Below are 23,646 nucleotides of genomic sequence, written 5' to 3'. Positions count from 1 at the left end.
TCTGTCCCTGATGCCACACAAAATTTAAATTAACAACCAAATACTTAGCTTAAACAGTTACATAGTAATGGAAAAAGCAATTAAAAATCAGCAATTGACCTCACCTTTGACAGAAGCAATTTCACACAGGAAACATGACCTTCATAGACGGCAGACAGAAGAGGTGTAATATGATGTTTATCTGGAGCCTATGAAATAATAAAGATATAGATCACCTCATCCATTTTTCATTTATTCCTTCCTTCTAGATCTAATTAGGGAATGCTCATAAATATTTCAAAATCAGTGTTTACCCATTTTTAGCCTCTTAGGAGCTGCTAGAGGCCCAAGCCCACACGCAGTTTCTCCTTGGGAGTCAGCCTAGTGAAAGAGATGGAGCAGGGCTTTGACCCCATCTCAAATCTGGGCTCTGCCACTTACTGCATGACTAATTACTTAACCTCTCTGAGCCTCAACTCCGCATTACTGTAGATGTGCCAATGTGGTGCAGGAAGGGAATCTCGAGAGGGGTGGAACATAGCCAATGAAGAGGTAAAAGATTGCCACAACTGGGCCACGTGACATGGTATCCCCTGAGATGTGAAACGTGACATGGTATCCCCTGAGATGTGAAAAGTTCATCTCACTTGCTCTCATGGTTACTTAAACATTTTTCTAAAACTCTGAAATGCAACAGCTACAAAAGGCAAGAGTCAAGAGACGACTGCTGTCTGACTTTTGTCCAAAACTCCAGTTTAGATTTCTCATGACTGCAGTCCTATGCTCCACTGGGTGATAGCTATTTGCCACCTACAGACAGTGCTAACTCTCACGTTGCTTTAGAACTTGAAAAGGAAACATCTACCCCCCAGTTTTATCAGTTAAAAAAAAATCAATTTGTTCTGCTTATTTTAAATAAAGTCACAACTATGTATTTCTAAGTTACAGAAATTTGGTATAATTTCAGACTATATTCTTACTTCATATGAGGTTTCCACCAGTAACTATTTTATAAATCTACAGAAAACAATTACCCAAAAGCATACAAGAATTTTTTCTAGAATGACAACGTTCTTTACATACATTAATATCTGCTCCTTTCAGCAGCAGAAATTCCAGGATTTCAAGCTGCCCACAATCTGCTGCATAATGAAGAGGCTTCCTTCCACCTTCTAGTGTCCGGTTGACGTCTTCTCCCTTATAAGAGAAGCCAAATGAAAACAATATGCATAAGGATGGTAGACTGAAGAAGGGAATTGAGGCACCTGCTATTTTTACTTTCTTAAAGCTGCAAGGGTTTCATGAAAGAATTACATTTCTTGCAAAGTGAAATAAGTAACCAAGAACTTTAAATTCTGTACAAATAGCACACAGTATGACAGCAATTCAAATCATGATTAGTCAAGCTGAAAACAATAAAAAAATGCTAAATGTAATGAAATCTATTATTGTGCTCTATTTCTATTTCTAAGGAGTTCTATCAGCACGATGTCAAGATGTGGCCACCAAAGACTGATGAGTTCAAATACTTAGATTTTACACAGATCATATGACATGTATTTTAATACTTCAGAGACAGTATCACTACTTTGATGGAGGCAGACATCATCATCACAAGGTAATGAGTATTAGCTATTAAGAATTCATTTCATTCATTCAGCATTTAAGCGCTATTGTATGGCCGGCTCTGTGCACACGGGACAATAGTGAGCAAAATCAGAAATGGCTGCTGACTGCACGCAGCTTACCATCCAGTGTGGGAGGCAGATTTTAATCAAATAATCACATGACTAAACATAATGGAGATAACAATACCTACATCTAATGGAGTTGTGGTGAGGGTTAAACTAAATGATCCATGTAGAGCACTTAAGATATTATAGCTAATATTAATAGAAATATGATTAGCTATTATTATGTTACCTATGTACATATGAGATATACTCAAATTCTGAATGAAATCCATTACTCAGTGGATTACTTTTCTTTTTAAAAAGAAAATTTCTTTTTAATGTTAAGGGTCACTATAAAGATAATGCATCAGTTTTTCAAACAAAGAAGTTATTAAATTCAAACAATTTGAAATCTTTAAATATACAGAGGTATTTTTTTTTTCTGTTAAGGAAAACGTTTAACTCCAGGGTTTTACATTCTCCAGTAAGTATCAGAGTGAGCTATATTATCTTACTTATTATTCAAGGGCTGGTACTTAAAAAAAAAAAAACAAACAAACAGCATTCCAAGAGGTGAGATCACGTGCCTGTTACAACAATCAGTGGAGGTATCAGAGCTTTAAGTCAGGAAACGAAATTACACAGAGTGTTCCCGAGTTCCAGGCCAGATGTACATTTCAAATATATTGTCTCTGTGGAGGATCAAGAATTTCATCAAAAATAATTGTCCTCTTTTGAATTAATGATAAAACAACCCTTTTCTGTTAAGAGTACTTGAGTAATTCACAGCAGTAACCTCTAATGGGTTGTTTATTCAAGTCAACATGTGATATTTACAGTAAAATAGGGCCTCTTATAAAGTATATGAATATAGAAGAAAGGTGTATAACATACTTAAGATCAACGAAGGCTGGGTTAGAGCTCCAATTCTACCAGTCAGTTGTAGGACCTTAGACCAGTTACTTTTTAAATCTTTGTTTTCTTATCTGTAAAATGGGACTAAAAATAAACCTCATGGGGTTTTAGTGTATCATCAAATGAGATAATCCATGTAAAGTATCTAACACACTACCTCACAGGGTAATATGTTTAATAGAGGTTAAGTATTATTGCTGTGCATTCCTAATGTTGGTTTATACTGGTTCTAAAAGATTATCCAAAATTAGGTTAATGCAGGTTTCTGCATAATGGCTGAAATACAAAGATATGATTTATTATAATATACTTTATATTCAGAAACAAATTTAAACGTAAGGGTGACTTGGTGTACCACCTTAGTCTTTATTCACAACTGTAGAAATGTGAGGCTTTGAGGCAATGAGGTACTCCTTCAAATGATTTGGATAAAACTAGTTTTCCTTTCATTATTATTTCCTTTCCATTATTTACATTAACTGGAGAGGATTAACTGGATAGGGCTTTTCAGTGAAACAAAGTAAAGAAATAACTGCAGTAAGTATTCAACAAGATAGCTTTGTCAAAAAGGTATTTTCCTGGGTTTCCCTGGCGGCGCAGTGGTTGAGAGTCCGCCTGCCGATGCGGGGGACACAGGTTCGTTCCCCGGTCGGGGAGGATCCCACATGCCGCGGAGCAGCTGGGCCCGTGAGCCATGGCCGCTGAGCCTGCACGTCCGGAGCCTGTGCTCCGCGACAGGAGAGGCCACAACGGTGGGAGGCCCGCGTACCGCAGAAAAGATATTTTCCTGAGTCAAAATACGCAATATCTTCCTTCCTTACTTAGTACAAGCATGCAAAATGCATATGAAAAGGAACTGTTGTGAGTTTAAACTTTCTCCTTTATCCCTGCAGATGCTGCTTTACAATTCTTATTTTAGCAGACAAAAGTGACAATACTGGAAAGGCTTTGTGTGAATGACAGGAAAGAAAGGATTTTCTTCTGCAGGCCTTTGCAAAAGCGGTACTTACTGAGAAATTTATAGTACTAAATGCCTGTACTGGAAAAGTAGAAAGGCCTCAAATTAACGATCTTTGTACTTCTACCTTAAGAAACTAGGGGGAGGGCTTCCCTGGTGGCGCAGTGGTTGAGAGTCCGCCTGCCGATGCTGGGGGCACGGGTTCGTGCCCCGATCTGGGAAGATCCCACATGCTGCGGAGCAGCTGGACCCGTGAGCCATGGCCACTGAGCCTGCGCGTCCGGAGCCTGTGCTCCGCAACGGGAGAGGCCACAACGGTGAGAGGCCCGTGTACCGCAAAAAAAAAAAAAAGAAAGAAACTAGGGGGAGAAATGACATATGGAAATCTCTGTACCTTGCTCAGTTCTGCTATGAACCTAAAAAATGCTCTAAAAAATAGTCTATTAAAAAATTAAATTCAAAATAAGCAGAAATCAATGAAATGAAAACAGGAAAATAATAGAGATCAAAATCTGATTCTCTGAGATCAATACAACTGATAAATCTCTAGCCAGAATGATCAAAAAAAAAAAGACAAAGTGCTAATATTAGACTTCACAGACTATCTTCCCACAAAGAAACTCCCATGCCCCAGGTGGCTACACTGGTAAATTTTTACCAAACATTTAAGGAAAAAAGAGTAATACCAATTCTACATACTCTTCCAGAAAACAGAAAGAACCCAAACTCATTCTACGGAGTGAGCATTACTCTGATTCTAAAACGAGACAAAGACTTACAAGAAAAGAATACCACAGGCTAATGTCCCTCAAGAACACAAATTCTAAACAAAATTTAAGCAAACTGAATCCAACAATATATAGAAAGTATAATAGACCATGACCAAGTAGTGTTTACCCCAGGAATACAAGGTTGGTTGAATATTTGAAAAAGTCAACATAATTCACTATTTTAACATCTAAACAAAGAAAAATCATATAATCATCTCAAAAAGTATCTGACAAAATCCAACATCCTTTACTGATAAAAACTCAGTAAACTAGGAAAAGGAGGACACTTCCCTGGCCTAATAAGGAGCTTCTACAAAAAAAGTACAATTAACATCATACTTAATTTGTGACAGATTGAATGCTTTTCTCCTAAAATCAGGAACAAGACAAGATGTCAGTTTCTACCTTCTATTCCACACTGTGCTGGAGGTTCTAACCAGTGCAACTAGGGAACAAACAAACAAACCCCGTCTCTTTTGAAAAGGAAGCAGTATAACTGTCTTTATTTGCAGATGGTGTGATTGTCTATGCAGAAAGTCCAATGGAATCTACCAAAGAGCTACTAGAACTAATAAGTAATTTTAGCAATGCTGAAGGACAAAGATCAATATACCAAATCAACTGCATTTTTATATAGCACTAGCAATTAATAATTGCAAATCAAAACTAAAACCAATATTATTTACAATAGCATACAAATTTATGAAATACTTAGTAAGTCTACCAAAAAATGTACAATATCTATATACTGAAAACTACCAAACACTGCTGAAGAGAAATTAGAGGATCTAAAGAAATAAATGGAGAGATACACAGCATGTTCATGGATTGGGAGACTCATTACTGTAAAGATGTCAGTTTTCCACAGATTGATGTATAGAGTCAATGCAATACCAGTTAAAACTTTAGCAGGCTTTTTAAAAAGAAATTGACAGGAGTTCCTTGGTGGCGCAGTGGTTAAGAATCCACCTGCCAATACAGGGGACACGGGTTCGAGCCCTGGTCCGGGAAGATCCCACATGCCGCAGAGCAACTAAGCCCATGTGCCACAACTACTGAGCCTGCGCTCTAGAGCCCGTGAGCCACAACTACTGAGCCCGCATGCCACAACTACTGAAGCCCGCGCGCCTAGAGCCCGTGCTCCGCAACAAGAGAAGCCATGGCAGTGAGAAGCCTGCGCACCACAACAAAGAGTAGCCCCGCTCTCCGCAACTAGAGAAAGCCTGTGCACAGCAACGAAGACCCACCGTAGCCAAAAATAAATAAAAATGTTTAAAAGTGACAAACTGACCCTATAAATTTCATACGGAAATACAAACAATCTATAACAGCCAAAACAACTTTGAAAAGAAAGAACAATTTGGAGAGCTAACACTACCTGATTTCAAGAATTATTAAAAACTGCAGTAATCAAGAAAGCATGGTATTGGCATAAAATTATAAAATATGCAAACATATATACTGATAGAAAGCAGATTAGTGGTTGCTTATTTGGGGGTAACAGAAGGGAGGGACTATGAAGGGGCACTTGAGGGTAATGAAATCTAGTCATTATCTGGACTACGGTGATGGGTTCATGATTGTATACGTGTCAAAACTTATCAAATTGCACTCTTTAAATATCTGCAGTTTCTTACATTTCAATTACACCTCAGTAACATAGATTTTCCTAAATCAAGTCTCTGTGGCTCTAATTCTTGTAAAATGAGATGCTAACAAATCAATATTTGAGGTAGAATAGGTGTAGGAATGAGTAACAGAACCTTCATGGGAGACTTAAAGAGCAAAAGCTATTTGAGGTCAAGTTCCTTCATTGTTAGTGCTGAATGAAAAGCTCCTGACCTCTGTAACCAACAAACTACACAGAACAAGAAGTTTTTAAGTGGCATAAGAGTGGATCCATACGACTCCTACTAGCTGGGTGGGCTTTAGAGGTCAAAACAATTGTCTGGATTGCTGAAAAAAACCTCTTAGCACCCCCAACTTCCAGCCCCCATTATGCCTACTCCATCCTTTACTCTGCAGCTACAGGGATCTTGCTAAACACAAAATGTGGTCACATTATTCCCCTTTTAAAAGTACTCTGATGACCACCCATTGCTCCTAGAGAATAGGTCTAAACACGGTTTACAAGACTTGGAGTGATCTATATCCAGTGATTACCTTTCCAGCTTTAATTCTCACAGCACTCCTCCCCACTGTCCTTTGTTCAGTTAATTCCTATTAATTCTTTAGAATCAAGCTTTAATCAAACTTCCTCTGGAAAGTCATCTTTTAACTACTGCAACTTTGAGTCATACGACCTTCACAGGGGTGCCCAAAGCACCTTGTATTTCCCTGTCACATTCTACTTACCTGCCTCTGTCTGTATCCTCTGTGAACACAGGTCAGGTATCATGTCACTATTATTTACTTTTGCAGCTCCAGTGCCTAGTATACCTCTGACACATACTAAATTTTACATGATAGAAGCTTTTAGACTGAACAAATGGTGAAATTGCTGAAGCAAAAGACTTGGAAGTAAGTCATCTTCTATTTCAAGCAAATACTGATAATGCATTAGTTATCCAGTAACAGCAGCAGTTACTTGAGATCAGTGGTATGTTTACTGATGTAGGGGTTTGAATGACAATTTCACCAGCTTTCCAGCAGTCTGGATGGGTGGTAACTTCAGTAGTGGTGGTGAAATAGGGAGGGAAGATAGTGCTCTATCTAGTTCCTTTCTCCTCACCCTTGGCATTAGTGAGTTACATCAGAAGAGAGGATGTTAGACACCTATTCTATAATCTTCATTCTAACTTCATGAAACATTACCATCTACAGAGAAAAATTTAACCCTAATTTTGTCTCCCAGATTCTGGGGATAGAAGAGAGAGATGCACAATTTCAACAGGTCCCTATTTCAACAGGTCCCTTAGCATTACATGACAATCTTACCATGTTCCTTTTTATCTTGCTTTTCTACCTTCCACATGGCTATTTTAAATCTCTTTAATTTTTTTATAAGCCTCCTGCTTCCTTTTTATTCTCAGCAGATAACCTCATATCCTTCTTCAAACAGAAAACTGTCTTCGGACATGAACTTCCTCCCGAGCTTCTCTCTACCACACCTTCCTGCAACTGACAAATCCTTTCCTATCTAAAGCCAATCCCTCACCTAAGTTTTGGATATCATCCTTTCTTGTTTTCTTAAACTTATTTCTTTATTTATCCCTTTTCTTGTCTGTGTTTTTCAACCTCTCCTGCTGTACTGGCTCCTTCTCATCAGAAATATGCCATTCTCAACTCTTCGGCTAAAAACGCAAACAGCAACACAAAAAACTATCCTTAACCTGATATTCACCTTTTAGTTACTATTCTCTTTCCTCCCTTTCACGGCTGAACTTACCAAAAGCACTGTCTGTATTTGCTATCTCCAGTTTCTTACTTCTTGTTCTAATCTGGCTTCCACCCTCAATACTATGCCATAGCCATTTTTGCTGAGATCAAAGACCTCCACGTTGCAAAATGCAAAGGTTATCTCTTAGTCCTCACCTTAACTGACCTCCCAACAGTGATAAAGTTGATCACTCCTTCCTTTTTTAAACACTCTCTCTTCCCTTGATTTCAGGGACACCACATTATTGTAGTTTTCCTCCTGCTCTCTATTCCTTCGTCTCCTCTTCTGACTTGTCCACTTCTACATGTTTAAAACAAATTTTTGAAATCCTGGTTATGAATTCAGATTATCATCATATATTTATAATTCAAACAGTTGCTAAAAATTGGTTAGCCTTATAGTCTTGTAATAGTATCTTTATAGGAATACCTTGATTACAGAATTTGGGGGGATTTCCTTAGTGACAAAGTTTATGTGTTTTTAAAGACACCATCATGCAGTAATATCACTGTCACAGAGTTGGGCAGCAATAAATCCTCACCATGATATGGGTGTAAATAACCAGGCAGGTGACAAGTAACTCTGCACACAGCTTCTATTTGCCATATGCAGTTCAAGTAAAGGAGGCTGACAAATCTAACTTGTCACCACATCCAGGCTTGTCTAGCTTCACCTTTCCCTTTTTAGCAAGAATAATTTAACCAGTTTCATTTTAATCTCCTTCCTGTCATTGCACTATGAAGCCTGTTGGTTGTTAAATATACAACAGATTTTTATTACATTAAAATTGTACTTTTTACCATATTTTTCTTGTACCAAGAAAGTTGTTTTGACGCTATTTTTTTCTAAATATGACATATTCCAGATGTTATATATGTATATATAATATATATGTAATATTGGATATATGAAATAATACTGTTTCATGATGTTTTCTGGTGAGTAGTTTAAATTAATATACTCTATCCAGAACCACGAAGTGACCATGAATGAATGCTTTAGGATGTGTTGATTCCTGATGCTCCAATAATGACGTTATTGGCATTTGAGAAAGCTGGTCATGTTTTTTTTACTTCTCAAGTACCATTGCTCTAAATAACCATGAGCCTCAGCTATACTGATAAATTCTCTTATCTGACTAGAAATATATTGGTACAGTGATCTAGTTCTATCTTTAATATCAATAAATCAACTAGCATTTACTGAGAAACCATGTTCCTAGCCTTGTGCTAGGCATGCTAAGGGTATAAGAAAGTGGAATTGTGGGTCTCTGCCCACAAGAACTTTACTCTTCACTATTAACTAATTTAACAAAATATGTATGAATTTCTATCTATTATCTATCTATCTATCTATCTACCTAATACACTCACAAAAATATAAAATAACCTACCCTACTAACTCTCCACCCGGTACTTCTCAAACTTTTTCACTGAAGTACTCCAAATAGCAAAGGATAGAAAATATATGCTTCTCTGAGTCTGAAAGTAGAATCCTAAACAAATTAAAAATTCATTCAAATACATCTGCACAAATATGCATGTATCACATATACATATGTATGTTCTGTTTGTTTTAATATAAAAGCCACAGCTCAAAACCCATAGCTACTGCTATGGGTTTTGCCCAAGGATGCTTCAGGAATTTGGGCCATGTGTACTCTATGGCTTAGAGTAACTCCTTGGAAGACCATAAGCTGACTATTGAAGAGCACAGTACAATTTAATTCAGTCTCATCTATTTCTGATGCCATGAATATAGTATGCTAATTTGTGTACCTTTCCTCTTGAGATCTACAGACCACCAGGCAATCAGTGAACAGACTTTCAAAAAGCTTACTAATTCTTTGTGTGTGCATAAAATTTTCTAGGTAAAGAGTCTAAAGGGGGCCATGACCCCTGAGAGGTTAGGAACCCCTTCCTCTAACGTTCACTGCCTAGTTTTCTACTTTATGAAGAGAAGTAGTATTAAATGGTGGAAAGAACACCAAACAGAAGCCCTCGGCTCTAAGTTACCTCTGCTACTGCCCACAATGGGGAAGTAAGAAGCTTGGAAGACCTTAGTTTCCTCACTGAAAAATCTGTGGTTGGAGGAGATGACCTCTAAAGTCTTTTACAGTTAGCTCACTTTTACGGTTAAATGCATCTGGGAACAATTGTTCCCCCCGCCCCCTCTTATATTCTAGACCAAAGAAATAGGTGTTTCTGTACTTCTGGCCATGAAAACAAAGTAGTTTAAGAGACTGGATGCTGAAAATGGCTGCTACAGTAGGTATATTTAACTTTCCACAAAAGTTGGCTCAAGCAAGAAGATTTAATACAACAACATGAACAATGTAAAAAATATATACATACATTTCAAAGTTAAAATTTTTTTTCTTTCAAATCTATTATTACTTTGAGTTGTTTTACTAACAAAAGTAGGCATGGATCTAAAAATGATGAAATACAGTATTTGAAAAAGATACACTATTTACAATTAATTTAATTCAACAAATACTTAACGAGCCTACTTGCTACTGTGCTACTTGCTTGGGATAAAATAGAAAGGCCCAGCTCTGACTCAAAGAATTTGCTGCCTTCTTGGGAAGCTAGCAGGCAAATAAATGAATGCCATTTAGTTGAGTACTACAAAATACAGAAGAGCCTTAATGAACAGAATGTTCAATAACTTAGTGTGTGGGCAATTCATCTTTTACTGCCATTTAGTTTTTCATGTATTTTTATCTTGTGGTGTTAATTAGACTTTAAAGGTCCTTAGGGGTCAGAAACTACATCTTACACTTTTCATTTCTACCATAATTCCAAATATGGTATTTTTAAACCTCAATAAAAATTTGTTTTGATTGCTGATTATAATAGCATAGTACAAAATGCTAAATTAAGAAATAACAGTATTCAACAGGGTGTCTACTGATTTGGAGAGTGTGGAGGTATGCATATGCGAGAATGGTGCCTGGAGAAATTAATTGATATATTATGGTGTATGGAATTCTCATAGGCCAACTGGAAATCCAAGAGGTGCTCATTTGGAAAGCATCTACTATATACAGTACTGTTTTGAGGCTTCAATGAAATAACATAATGTACCTGTACAGCAAGCACTCAAAAAATGTCAACCAATATTATTATTATTAGAGGCCTCAATGGTTCTCATTTGAATAGCTTTCCACTCAATTTTTCCACCTTCAACAATTCAACAAATGTAAATCAAGTAAATTAAAGTTCCTAAAGAGTAACACTGATCACACCTCTTCCTCAAGCAAAAAAATTTCAACTGCTCCCTTTTGTTGAACAGAAAATCCTCACTCACCATGATACTCATCTTCAATTCAACACCAACTTACCACTCTGGCTTTTTTATTCTGAAACACTGCGCTCCCAACACACCACTGCTTTCCCACATCTGGAAAACTTCATGATGTCACCTTTCTTTGGCATAGTCACCCCACTTCCACTCATGTCTTGGTGTAATGAGATTCCACTTACCCTTCAAGATCTATTTTCTCTCTAAAACTTTTACCTGATACTCCCCTGCCCACTATACTCTTGATATAAAATTCCCTCCTTTTAATCCTCATAGTTCTTATTTATATGTCTCTTACTACATTTACGTTTATTTAATTAGGTATTTCAATGATATAACTCCGTTAAAGAAAGGACAATGCTTTACTTATTTATATATATTGTCTACAATGTCTGTGGGTGACTTGTGCATAAAAGTCCAATTTAAAGAATTAGTGTAATCATTTATACCATCTTTGTCATATTATGTAACCTGTTGTTTACCAAAACATATACATATACAAAACAAATATAAAGAGGTATGTATTTAAAAAACACTGTTAAGAGTGTCTGAAAGTCACATAATCTCATTGTTGGAAAGGATTCTGTCATCTAATTCAACCACCCATATTGCATTTGAATCCCTGCTTGTGCATGCCCAACACATAGCTGAATCTCTCTAATGAAAGGCAATTCAAGACCTTACAAATCAGTCTATTCCTTATTTAAATGCTGGAAAATTCACTTTTTACAGGTTCTGATCCTATCCTCTGGGGACACATGGAACAAGGAGTCCCTATTTGCATGTTAGATTATTAATTGTTTAGCAGTCAGATGACATAGTAACTAAAATGAAATCTTTTCTATATGACTTGCTGTTATCCTGAACTTGGATTACTGACTTTTTGAGTATACATGGAGGGCCATTACATTAACTGCTACTAAATTGCATCTTAAAATGGTCATCTTATTTTTCCAGGCTGCCAAGTTCTTTCTAGAGTCTTATTTAAAGGAATTTGTTAGTCCTCATCTGCCCCTCCCTCCAGTTGCATCTCACCTATCTTCAAGATGGTCACCTAAAGACATTAAAATTAAATAAGAAAAGACTAGGGAATGAGCCCCACCAGTGTCAGGAAGCTTCCTTCAGTTTGCTACATAAAGAGATAGGTAGTGTATTTGGGTACTACTGTTCAAACAGTCTTAAATCTAGTTCATCACACTCTCATCTAACTATCCTTTCCCATACGCCCCCAAGCATACCATTAAAACATCCAAATTTCAATGAAATGCTTGAGAGTTCCTTTATCTAACAGTCTAGGAACTGCAAAAATGGAAATTATTACGGCACAACTTAAGGTCTAAGTGATCTCTTTGTAAGTGTTACAAACAACCCTACTACTAACATACACACACACTTAAAAAGTAACATGATCAATAAATAAAATTTGAAAAATAAGAGATGTTTCTTCTAGTGAATCCTGCGATCCAAAATATGACCATTATTACTACCTTGCTGTACTTCTGTTTACTTTTTTTCTATGAAAGTAGCTGCTTGAAAAAGTTATAATCACACTATTATTTTATATATGAAATATCTTGCTATCATTCTTGAAAGCCACATAATATTTTGTCAAATAGATGTGCCGGTTTACTTAAATATTCTCCTAATTCTGGACATGTAGGTTAATACCAAATACCCTATATTAAAGTTCTTATTTTACAGAACATAACAATATCATATTTCATCAATTCCAAAGCACACATTTTCCTGTATTTTTAACATGTCTGAAATCAGGTCACAAAAGAGAAAATAAAGTCTTACCACTTTACCTTGGTGAGTGGGGAAAGGGGTTATGGGTTGATTATATGCTTTGTAAAAACACTAACAGTCATTGACTATGCCTTGCTTTGCTACGGAAACTAATAAATGACTGGATCAAGATGCTAAAATGTGAAGTACAGAATTAAATTATGCTGAATTTGGAGAACATAAAATGGTGAAGTTCATGGAAAGTAGGACCTGTTGATATTATTCTTATGAAATTTGGGTGAGTGTGCCATCAATTAATTTTAGCTCAAAAATTAAACAGAATTTTCATGCTTTAAATGTAAATAAATTAAACCCAATAGGAACACATTAAACCCTAACGCTAATACTAAATGTTTGGAAGTTCTGACATCATCTGAATTTTATGTTCACAGACTTAAAAGGAAAGCAAACTGAACTCTAGTATAAGTAATATATCCTCAAGGAAACATTCCCTGATATGCCTGTCCCAACTTCTGTGAAAACAGACAGAAAAAGACTACCCTAAAAAGCTCAGAAAACCAAGCGTATTGGCCAACTACTTGCATATTCATTCTTAGCTGCAGGGTCTGCTCCCGTCAGAGGGAAAAAAAGTGACCCACTATTTCTCCACCCACAAAGGATCATCTTAAGCAGAGACAGAGTCAGAGAGACATAGGCACATTCCTGCCTTAAGACAGAATTTTTTACATAGTGTATTAGAAGCAGGCAATAGAGAGTATAAAAGATCTCACATCAGGCCAACAAAGGCACCCCAAATTAGAATTCTTCTAGCACATACGCAGGTGATAAGTATGGTCAGAAGCAATCCTCACATCCTATCTGTTCACAACCCTGAATCTGGATAGCTTTCCCTCTTTAATAGGTGAGTAACTGGGACTTCCCTGGCAGTCCAGTGGTTAACACTCTGCACTTCCACTGCGGGGAGGAGCGGGGGGAAGGGTTCAATCCCTGGTCGAGGAACTAAGATTCCACACGCTGCATGGCGTGGCCAAAAAAAAAAAAGGAACTACCAGAAGAAAAACAATATGGGGATGTATGAAAACTAATCATATAGCAAAAGAAAAGGAATATCATACTGAAAACTCAACAATTTTAGAAAGCACAGTTACCAAAATGGAATCCAAAAGACATGGTTTCTATGAAAAAGGTATTTTAAAAAGAAAACAGGCAAACATACAGAGTGAACAACTGAGATGCCAGCTGATAAGAAAAGGAAGCTGGCTGAGAAAGTAAAATATAGTAAGGAAACTGAAATTGCAATTGCAAAATTAAAATCTGCACCAAAGTCAGCAGAGTTGGGCAGCACTACTCAAATTAAGAAAATTTAATTAAATAAAGAATTGAGAACAAGCTTAAGAAATTTCCCATAATACGGAGCTGATAAAGAAAAAAAATAATTTGAAAAAGATGACTGGTATAATTAAAGTTCAAACCTATAAATAATACAGAACCAGAACAAAGGGAACCAAACTAGTTATAAAAGTAAATTTTTTTTGAGCTCAAGAAAGACCTGAGCCTACAGATCATAAAAGCTCATTAGATTACAGACAAAATTGAATAGATCCCCTCCATTAATATAGCTTTACAATTTCTGTTTTATAAAAATAAAATAAAAAGTAAAAAATACATTAACAGGAAAGAAAATTAAATTAGCCTGATCTTTTATTTCTGACCTCCCTACAACACTGAATTCTAAAGAAGAGGGAGAAACTATCTACAATAATGATATCTGGAGGAGGCTTGGGTATCAGGTATAATCCCCTGAGGAGAGTTACTGACACTTATACTAATGGGAAATGTGTGAGGTGTTGGATGTAGGCAGAAGGTTGAGAATTTCTGATTTGCAGTTTGGAAAGAATAAATTATGCAAATCAATATTTATGTGTAAAGGCAGTCTTGGGTATCAGCGAATCAGCAGGTATGTCACCCGTGCTCCCCTGAGAGAGGGAGGCAAACCTTAGACTTCTAGTGCAGTAATTCGCCAACATTTTAGTCTCAGGATCCCAGGGTTTTCTTTTTTTAAAAAATATGGGTTATATCTATAAGTACTGATCAAATTTGAAATTAGAAAGCCTTTTAAATGTTTATTAATTCGTTTAGAAATAACAAAAGACATTACATGTTAACAAATGAAATTTTAATAAAAAATAACTATACTTGCCCCACCCCAAAACTGAGGAGGATGGCACTGTATTATATTGGGTTGGCCAAAAAGTTCGTTTGGTTAGCAAACACGTTGTTCAATAAAGTTCTTTGAGAAAATGAAAAATATGTCTTTTATTTTTACTTAAAACTGAATGAACTTTCTGGCCGACCCAATTTTTTTTGTAAATTTTTAAAATGTTCGCTTCAATAGAAGACAACTGAATTCTCATATCTGCTTCCACATTCAATTTGTTTTGACATACTGTTTTGGCTGAAATAGATGAAGAAAATTTGGCCTCCCACAGATATGTAGTTGAACAAGTAAAAAAAATTTTAAGTCTTTTAGGTCAATTATGGATATTCTTCTTTGACACTATATTAAAAACTCAACAGTGGCAGTTTGTTAAAGGTTATTTACAATGTGGAATCTGAAATTGTATCAACAAACTTCATACTCTGTTACATTAAAATGTAACATATTCTGTATTTATTTATTTAATGTATTTATTCATACTCAAATACATTAAATGTATTTAATGTAACATACTCTGTTACATTAAAATCCATCCATCTACTTACACTTTGAATAGCTCTTTTATCCATGCAGCATGATTCTGTAATCTCATGCATTGGTAATTTAGAATATATTGGTTTACTGAGCTATGCAGATCTTCCAAATGTTGACAAATTTCTTTATACAATATCAAAACATCACATTCAATGATATCATTTCAGATCTCACTGGAAAAGTCTTTAAATACTGGGAAGCTGTCAAACTCAAAATGGCAGATATAAATGTTCCAAATTTGCATTCTCTCTTAAAGCTTGAATTTTGTCTTTGGCAATAAAAATTATCAGCTGTTTTCCTTGAACTGACAGTCTCACTAAATTCATCTTCAAGACAGTATCTGCCAAATACCCAAGTCTGAATAGCTGAATTTATAATTTGTCAGTGGATTTTTTTTTAAATCGTGTTTCATAAAAAAAGCAGCTAGTGCAAGCAAGCTGCAACCCCAACGAATGTAGAAGTACTTTATGAACACTTCCCATTTCTTCACATAGAATACTAAAGAAGTGTACTCCACAATCAAGATTTAGTAGAAGTGAATTATTATTAATCTTCTCAAGGGGATGTTTTTTAACTACACGTGTGTAGGTAAAGTTCACAATGACTAGCAGTTATACAGTTTGGTGCCACTGTCTTGATTCACACAGCAGTTTTACTTGCCTTTGCTTTTGCACCATCAGTAAAATTATGATCACAATCAAAAGAGAAAATAAAGTCTTAATAGTATTATGAAAAGAGTTTTGACCTCATGGATCTCTTGAAAAGGTCTCTGGGGCCCCTGGAGATCTACAATACTTTGAGAACTGCTGCTCCAGTGAAACAAAAGAGAGGAATTCAAAATTAGAACACAAGAATGGGGAATTCTGGCATAAAAGAATTAATAATGAAAAGTAAAATTAAATGAGCCTTAAGCATATATGATTAAAAAATAAGTCTTGAGAGAGCAGATATACAATTTAACAAGTATAAACAATCACACATTTATATAAAGTAGAAAGTAGGTGAGGAAATAAAAAGCCTACTAGATTCTCAGACACAAGGTCTTATTAAGTGACACACTGACAACTAAATGCTGTACATGGGAAGCTTTTAAATAAATGATGGCATAACCTCCATGAAATACTATGCGAATTGTTCAAAATGAAAATGAAGAGTGGCTTATACTCCTTGAATGCTTACCATGTGCCAGGCACTGTTACAAGTACTTTTCAGGTATTAATTCACTTAATTATCACAAAAGCCTTAGGAAGCTAGTACTACTGTTCTTGTACAAGGAAACTAAGGCACAGAGAAGGTAACTCATACAAGTTCTGTATTGTTGAAATGCAAGATTACCATGCTATTGAGTCAGTAAAGCAGGTACGATCCTGTTTACTTCAAAACTTAGAAAAATATGCTTATACATAATCATAAAATTTCAGAGAATACACACAACAAATTTATTAGTAGTTACCTTTAGAGAAGAGGATTATGAGGATATTCATACTTTCTTATTTTAGTAGTATTACATTTTTTAAAAATGAGCATGCATTACCTTTATAATAGATTAAAGCAAGATAGATATTATTGTTTTGAAAAACTAAAATGAAAGGCTACTGCTTAGCAAAATCTAGACCTAAACATTTTTTTTTCCGATAAATTTAAGTTCTAGTAACTTTTTGGAAGACAAAGAATAAAATAAATTCTGACAGCTAAAAAAGGCAAAATGAAAGCAAGTTTAAAAGTGAATTCAAAGTCTAAAAAGCAGAAAGTTTAAATTGATCAGTTATATCAATAAATGTGAATAGGTTTACCTATCAAAGATAAAGAATGAACCTTGAATTTTGTTAAATGACAACAAAAAGAAAAGCAAACAAAAAAATCCAACTAGAAGCTGTTACTGAGCAACACACCTAAGAAACAAAGTAATATGAGAAAATTATAAAAGAATGGGCAAAAATACAACAGGCACATATATCTAAAAAACTAAGAAGAGGGGCTTCCCTGGTGGCTCAGTGGTTGAGAGTCCGCCTGCCGATGCAGAGGACACGGGTTTGTGCTCCGGTCTGGGAAGATCCCACATGCCGCAGAGCGGCTAGGCCCGTGAGCCATGGCTGCTGAGCCTGTGAGTCCGGAGCCTGTGCTCCGCAATGGGAGAGGCCACAACAGTGAGAGGCCCACGTACCGCAAAAAAAAAAAAACCAAAAAAGAACAAAAAAAAAAACTAAGAAGAGTAATATTAATATATGACAAAGTAGAATTAAAGGCAAAGAAAAGTAAATGGGAAAAAGATATTCATTTTACATTTTTAAAAATGTAGACGTTAGTCATGAATTTTTATCTGAAGAATATCAAGAAAACGACTGACAGAAAGTGTTGTACACAACTCAACATTAAAAAAAAAACAAAACAAAGAAAAACCCCGACCCAATTAAAAAAGGGGCAGAAGAACCGAACAGACATTTTTCCGAAGAGAAAATGCAGATGGCCAACAGGCACTTGAAAAGATGATAAACACCACTAATCATCAGGGAAATGCAAATCAAAATCATTACGAGATAGCACCTCACACCTGTCAGAATGGCTATCATCAAAAAGAATGTAAATAACAAATGTTGGTGAGGATGTGGAAAAAAAGGGAACCCTCGTACATTGTTGGTGGGAATGTAAATTGGTATAGCCACCATGGAAAACAGTATGGAGGTTTCTCAATAAAAACAGAACTACCATATGACCCAGCAATTCCACTCCTGGGTATATATCCAAAAAAACCCAAGTACACTAATTTGAAAAGACACATGTACCCCAATGTTCATAGTAGCACTATTTACAATAGCCAAGACATGTAAACAACCTAAATGTCCATTGACAGATGAATGGATAAAGAAGATGTGGTGTGTATGTATGTGTATACACACACACACACACACACACACACACAATAGAATACTACACAGCCATAAAAAAGACTGAAATTTTGCCATCTGCAGCAACATGGATAGACTTGGAGGCATTACACTAAGTAAAATAAGTCAGACAGAAAAAGACAAATACTCTGTATCACTTACATGTGGAATCTAAAAAATACAACAAACTAGTGAATATAACAAAAGAGAAGCACACTTACAGACACAGAGAACAAACTAATGGTTACCAGTGGGAAGGGGGAAGGGGGAGGGGCAATACAGGGGTAGGGAATTAAGAGATACAAACTATTATGTATAAAATAAGCTACAAAAAAAAATAAAAAAATAAGCTACAAGGATAACTGTACAACATGGGGAGTATAGCCAATATATATATTTAAAATTAATTTATTTATTTTTCTGTACGTGGGCCTCTCACTGTTGTGGCCTCTCCCATTTCAGAGCACAGGCTCCGGACGCGCAGGCTCCACAGCATGTGGGATCTTCCCGGATCGGGGCACGAACCCGCGTCCCCTGCATTGGCAGGCGGACTCTCAACCACTGCGCCACCAGGGAAGCCCTAGCCAATATTTTATAATAACTATAGGGTATAACCTTAAAAATTGTGACTCACTATATTGTACATCTGTAACTTATATAACATTTACAGCAACTATACTTCAAAAAAAAAGGTCTATCAATCTCCTATAACCATTGCTGAGGAAAGAAGAAGAAAGAATCCGCAAAATGAAGTATACATTAAAAAAACAGCATTGGAGTGAGGGACTATCATAATAATCTCAGTCTTTGGCAGGTAAGAATATAGCCAGGCTTGATTAATAATTAATGAGATTGAATTAATATATATCAAACTCTTGACTCTATGGAAACTACAATTCTATTTCCACTGACTATTAACAAAACTCATTTATAATAGACCGAAGAAAACCTCAATACATTCCCAAGTTTAGGAGCTTACAGAACCCATTCTCTAATCCCAATGCAGTAAAACTAAAAATTAGTACCAAAGGCTTTAGCACAAACACAAAACAGAACAAAAAAACCAAGGAGACAACAAAAATAACACACAAAACAACACACAAACACACACACACAACCAAACCAACACTTAATGTCCTAAATTACTGATGGAGTAAAGAGGAACGCAATACTAGAATTAAGACTATTTTGAAAATAAGGTAAAAATGTTAATTATATTAAAGAATATTACTTATAGACAGAACCAAAACTGTGAAAAACCAAGTGAGCTTTTGTGAGATGGTTAAATTAAAAGTATGGATTTTTAAAGTCTGCCACAATTCTTTTACTTCACATTAGATTTTGAAAACATTTATAATTCTGCTTAAGTCTTGAAATAACAACAAAAATTTTAAGTACACTAATTGTGATAACTTTTCATATAAGCTGAAAGGTAATGACAATCTTTACAAATTTAGAAGTCCATAAAAAAGTCTGTATAGAAACACCATTCAATCCATCTTGCTTCCTAAGAAAATTAACCTCAGAACATCTGACTTGAAAGATCTATCCTTCTAGTTTTGTAAAAATCAGTGTTAATAAGAGTTCATTAGAGTTCCTAATGCTTGAGAAACCCCCCAATATTTATATATATTTATAAATATATATATATGCGTACATATATAAAATATATCCATCAATATTTCCTTTAGAATAATTGTTCCCAAACCTGACACTCAAATTATATATATCCTTATAAAAAATGAACATTCAGAACAGAAGAAAAGAATTAAGAACAATATACAGCAATTACAGCACTAACTGCAGAAAATCTCCAAGCTAATTAAAAAAAAAAAAAGTCTTAATATTTTGAATCAAAGTCTAGGAGCCAAAGTACTTGCTCAATTCACTTTTCATTTTAAACAAAACTGGCAAACTAATACCTGGCTTTGGTGATCTTGTGTAGCAATTTGACTGTTTCCTCTTGAATAACAAATTAGGGGAAAACAATGAGCAACATTCTGTGCCAAAGGTAAAGAAGTCTTACAAGGACTTAAATTATTATTTAATTATGAAGCTTGAAATGCTGAACCACTTTTTTACATGATTAAGTCAAAGCGGCCTGGCATCTTTTTTATTTGATCTCCTCGTCCTTTGTCTTACTTACACCTTAGAAGTAGTTAAAAGTATCAAAGAACACAGAACCCCCCTAATGCACTGGGTGGCAAGAGTTAAATCCTATAAGGATGTTACTCCCCCCACCCCTCCCCATTCAGACACCCTATCTGCCAGTTTGCTAACGTCAAGAAGGAGGTGAATTGGTTCACTTGGACTCTGCTAATGCCCTCTTTCCTATTCAGACTTTGGATGCTCTTCTTTTCCTGTCATTTAGACTCTAAATTTTACCAATGACTTTCACCTTGACCTGATATTCCTTAATCTGATCTTGATTTTGCCTTCTGGATAGAGAATAGCTGCAAGCTCTTTCTACATAAACTCCTCTTACCCTGGTATACACAGCTGTAGATCTTTCATAAGACCTTGAAGCTTTAAAGAGTTTTTCATTCACTAGTCATTTATTTAGTCATTCCTTCATTCATTCAACAAATATTTATGAGCTCCCACTATGAGCTATACATTATTCTAAGTGGTAGAAATACAGAAGTGAACAAAACAGGCAAAGTTCATCAGGTCAAGTAATGGCCTGTAACCTGCTCAGCAAGAGCTGGACTATGGTCACTGTGGTTCTAAAAGTTTCTCTTTAGACAACAGTTTGTGCTAAGTCAAACAAAACTTCAAACTCCATTCTTCCTCTCCCTCCTTAATTAAAAAAAATAATAATACTCATGTTCCTGTAATGGAACAAGAGTGCTCTCTGGAATCTAATAGATCCAGAAATAAATTCTGGCTCTGCCATTTACTAGCTTGGTTACCCTGGGCAAGTTACTTGAATTTCTTCAAGTCTCATTTACCTCATCTGCAAAAAGTCTTTTATGGTCTTTTTTAAAACAAAATTTTCTGACAATTAAACAAAAAAATGTAGACCAAGCACTCAGTAAACAAGCACTCAGTAAAGAACCTCACATTAAACAGTGGCCACTGGGATATTGTGATTATTGTTATTTCATAGCACAGTGCAAAAATTAGGACTCTAGTCATAGAAAACAAACTTATGGTTACCAAAGGGGAAGGGGGGTTAGGGATAAATTAGGAGTATGGGATTAACATAGTCACACTACCATATATAAAATAAACAACAAGGATTTACTGTATAGCACAAGGAACTATATTCAATATCTTATAATAACCTATAATGGAAAAGAATTGAAAAAAATTTATATATATATATAAACCGAATCACTTTGCTGTACACCTGAAACTAAAACAACATTGTAAATCAACTATACTTCAATAGAAAAGAAAAAAAAATTAGGTCTCTGGTTTGCTTTATCCGTGTTCTATGGATATTACTAGTCTAATCACTTATATGGTCCAGAGAGCAAATTTTCTTCTGGTAGGCTGCTGTTACTACTTCATTGCCAAGTGCAGCTACTAGAAGTTTAAGGCAAACAAAGGGTAATAGGTTAGGTACACCAGTAAAGAAATTTCAAGGGGCTTTATGATAGGAAGTGTTCTATCTCTAACACCCACAATCCAAATAGAGAGTAAATCAGCAACAGTCTAGTTTACTTAGTATTTCTATATTTTTAGATGTCTAACTCTTCCTTTCACTAGATTTCCCCTAGTTTTTCTCAACCTTTGCCTTCCCCACTCTCCTACATGGCTTTAATATGGAATAAAAACATATTTTTAATAGTTTCAGATTTCCTATCCTTAATAGCAACATTTTTAAAATGCATCTCAAAAGTATAGTTTGGTGGAGATAGTTACTATAGATCCAGTACTTCTTATAGGCCTCTACTACACAGGATGAGGTTCATTTGAATAATAAACATTCGGATGGGATAGTGTTCTTTAAAATATTTCTAAATGAAATCTGGCTCCTGCAGAGAACTACTATTTTAGGCTTTTCCTACTTTTTTAGGCTTTTCTTCAGGTGAAAAGAAACGACTAATTCTCTTCCTTTGATCTTTAAGATATGTACACGTTGCTGCAACTGAGCTCTAAGGCATAAGTACATACTCTACTGTCACAAGAAACCAGTGTCCTCAAAAGCTACTTAGCAAAGAGTAGATTAAATTAGCATACGTGTGACCGTTTTGTAGTGCAGCACGTAAATTAATACTGGACACCTGACTGATTGTAGAATGTAGCAAAACTATTAAATTTAACAAATTCTATACAGTTGAGTCAATGTCCCTAGTAATTCAGTTATAGCTAAGTATTACCTGTCCCCACTTAGAATTCAAAGACTGTAAGACTCGGGTGTTTAGTTTTTTTTTGTTTTGTTTTTCTTTTTTAGTATTTTTATGATGACAGATCCTTTGGGAACTGGATGAATGCTATGGACCTTCCTTTCCTATGACCCTCCCTCTGTCCTCCTCCCTCCCCTGCCACTCAAGGTTAAAAGTCCTTACCTTAGGATATTACTTTGCCAAGAAAAATCATATATTACTGCATTGGTGACATTAGTGGGTAAAACCAGTACCAGAGTTATAAATACCAGTACCAGAGTTGCAGATAATATTATATGAAACTTTACGATACAGAATATAGGTAGATGGCACAACAGAAAGGTAGAAAGTCTGAGAAGAGTATAAAATAAAATCAGCTTGCTCTTGGTCTACATAGTTTCTACAAAGTTAACAGTAAAGTTCTGTCACACCAAATGCATCGAACTCTCAATGTTATAAATATGAACTCATTTCAAAGTAATGAACAATGATACCCATAACAAATAATCATTTAATGAGCATCTCTTTAATAAATGTAATATATGAAGATACAGCTTCATAAAGCACTTTAAACGTTTTAAACAATAGTTTCTTATTACTAGTTAAAAATCCATACTAGGCTGATCCTGACCAAAGTGATCAACTTCTAATATCCAACAGATGAGTCACCTCAGATATGTTCCCAATTGAGGGTTATTTTCACTGACAAAATTACTATGAGTGGTAGTAATTTTGACACACTTCAATGGTTGTGATGGCTGAGAATCTGGCCAAAAAGAAAAAAGCTGTTTGCAGTAAAAAACAAACAAAACACATATAACTTGTTTAAGGATGAGAACTACAAAATAAAACGAAGTCCTGTGTTAACACCATTTTACAAATAATTATGTATCTCTGTCTCTGGGACTCTTAACCTAGGACTATTCAAGGTTCTGAAAGTATGTAT

The 23,646-nt window shown here is 35.5% G+C and overlaps 1 protein-coding gene across 1 annotated transcript in view; it reads right to left on the bottom strand.

The window, feature by feature from the left end:
• Positions 1 to 23,646, bottom strand: part of MTPN (myotrophin) — a 60,716-nt gene that overhangs the window by 22,730 nt on the left and 14,340 nt on the right. The window contains exons 2-3 of the mRNA XM_024737956.1: positions 1,063 to 1,176; positions 105 to 188 (exon numbers count right to left, since the gene is read on the bottom strand). Of these exons, the coding sequence (XP_024593724.1) occupies positions 105 to 188; positions 1,063 to 1,176 (198 nt within the window). The remainder of the gene's footprint in view (positions 1 to 104; positions 189 to 1,062; positions 1,177 to 23,646) is intronic.

The sequence above is a fragment of the Neophocaena asiaeorientalis genome, unplaced genomic scaffold, assembly GCF_003031525.2.
Source record: "Neophocaena asiaeorientalis asiaeorientalis breed wild unplaced genomic scaffold, Neophocaena_asiaeorientalis_V1.1 scaffold364, whole genome shotgun sequence".
NCBI lineage: Eukaryota > Metazoa > Chordata > Mammalia > Artiodactyla > Phocoenidae > Neophocaena > Neophocaena asiaeorientalis.
The sequence above is the reverse complement of the archived record's forward strand: the minus strand, read 5'-3'. Positions and strand labels throughout refer to the sequence as shown.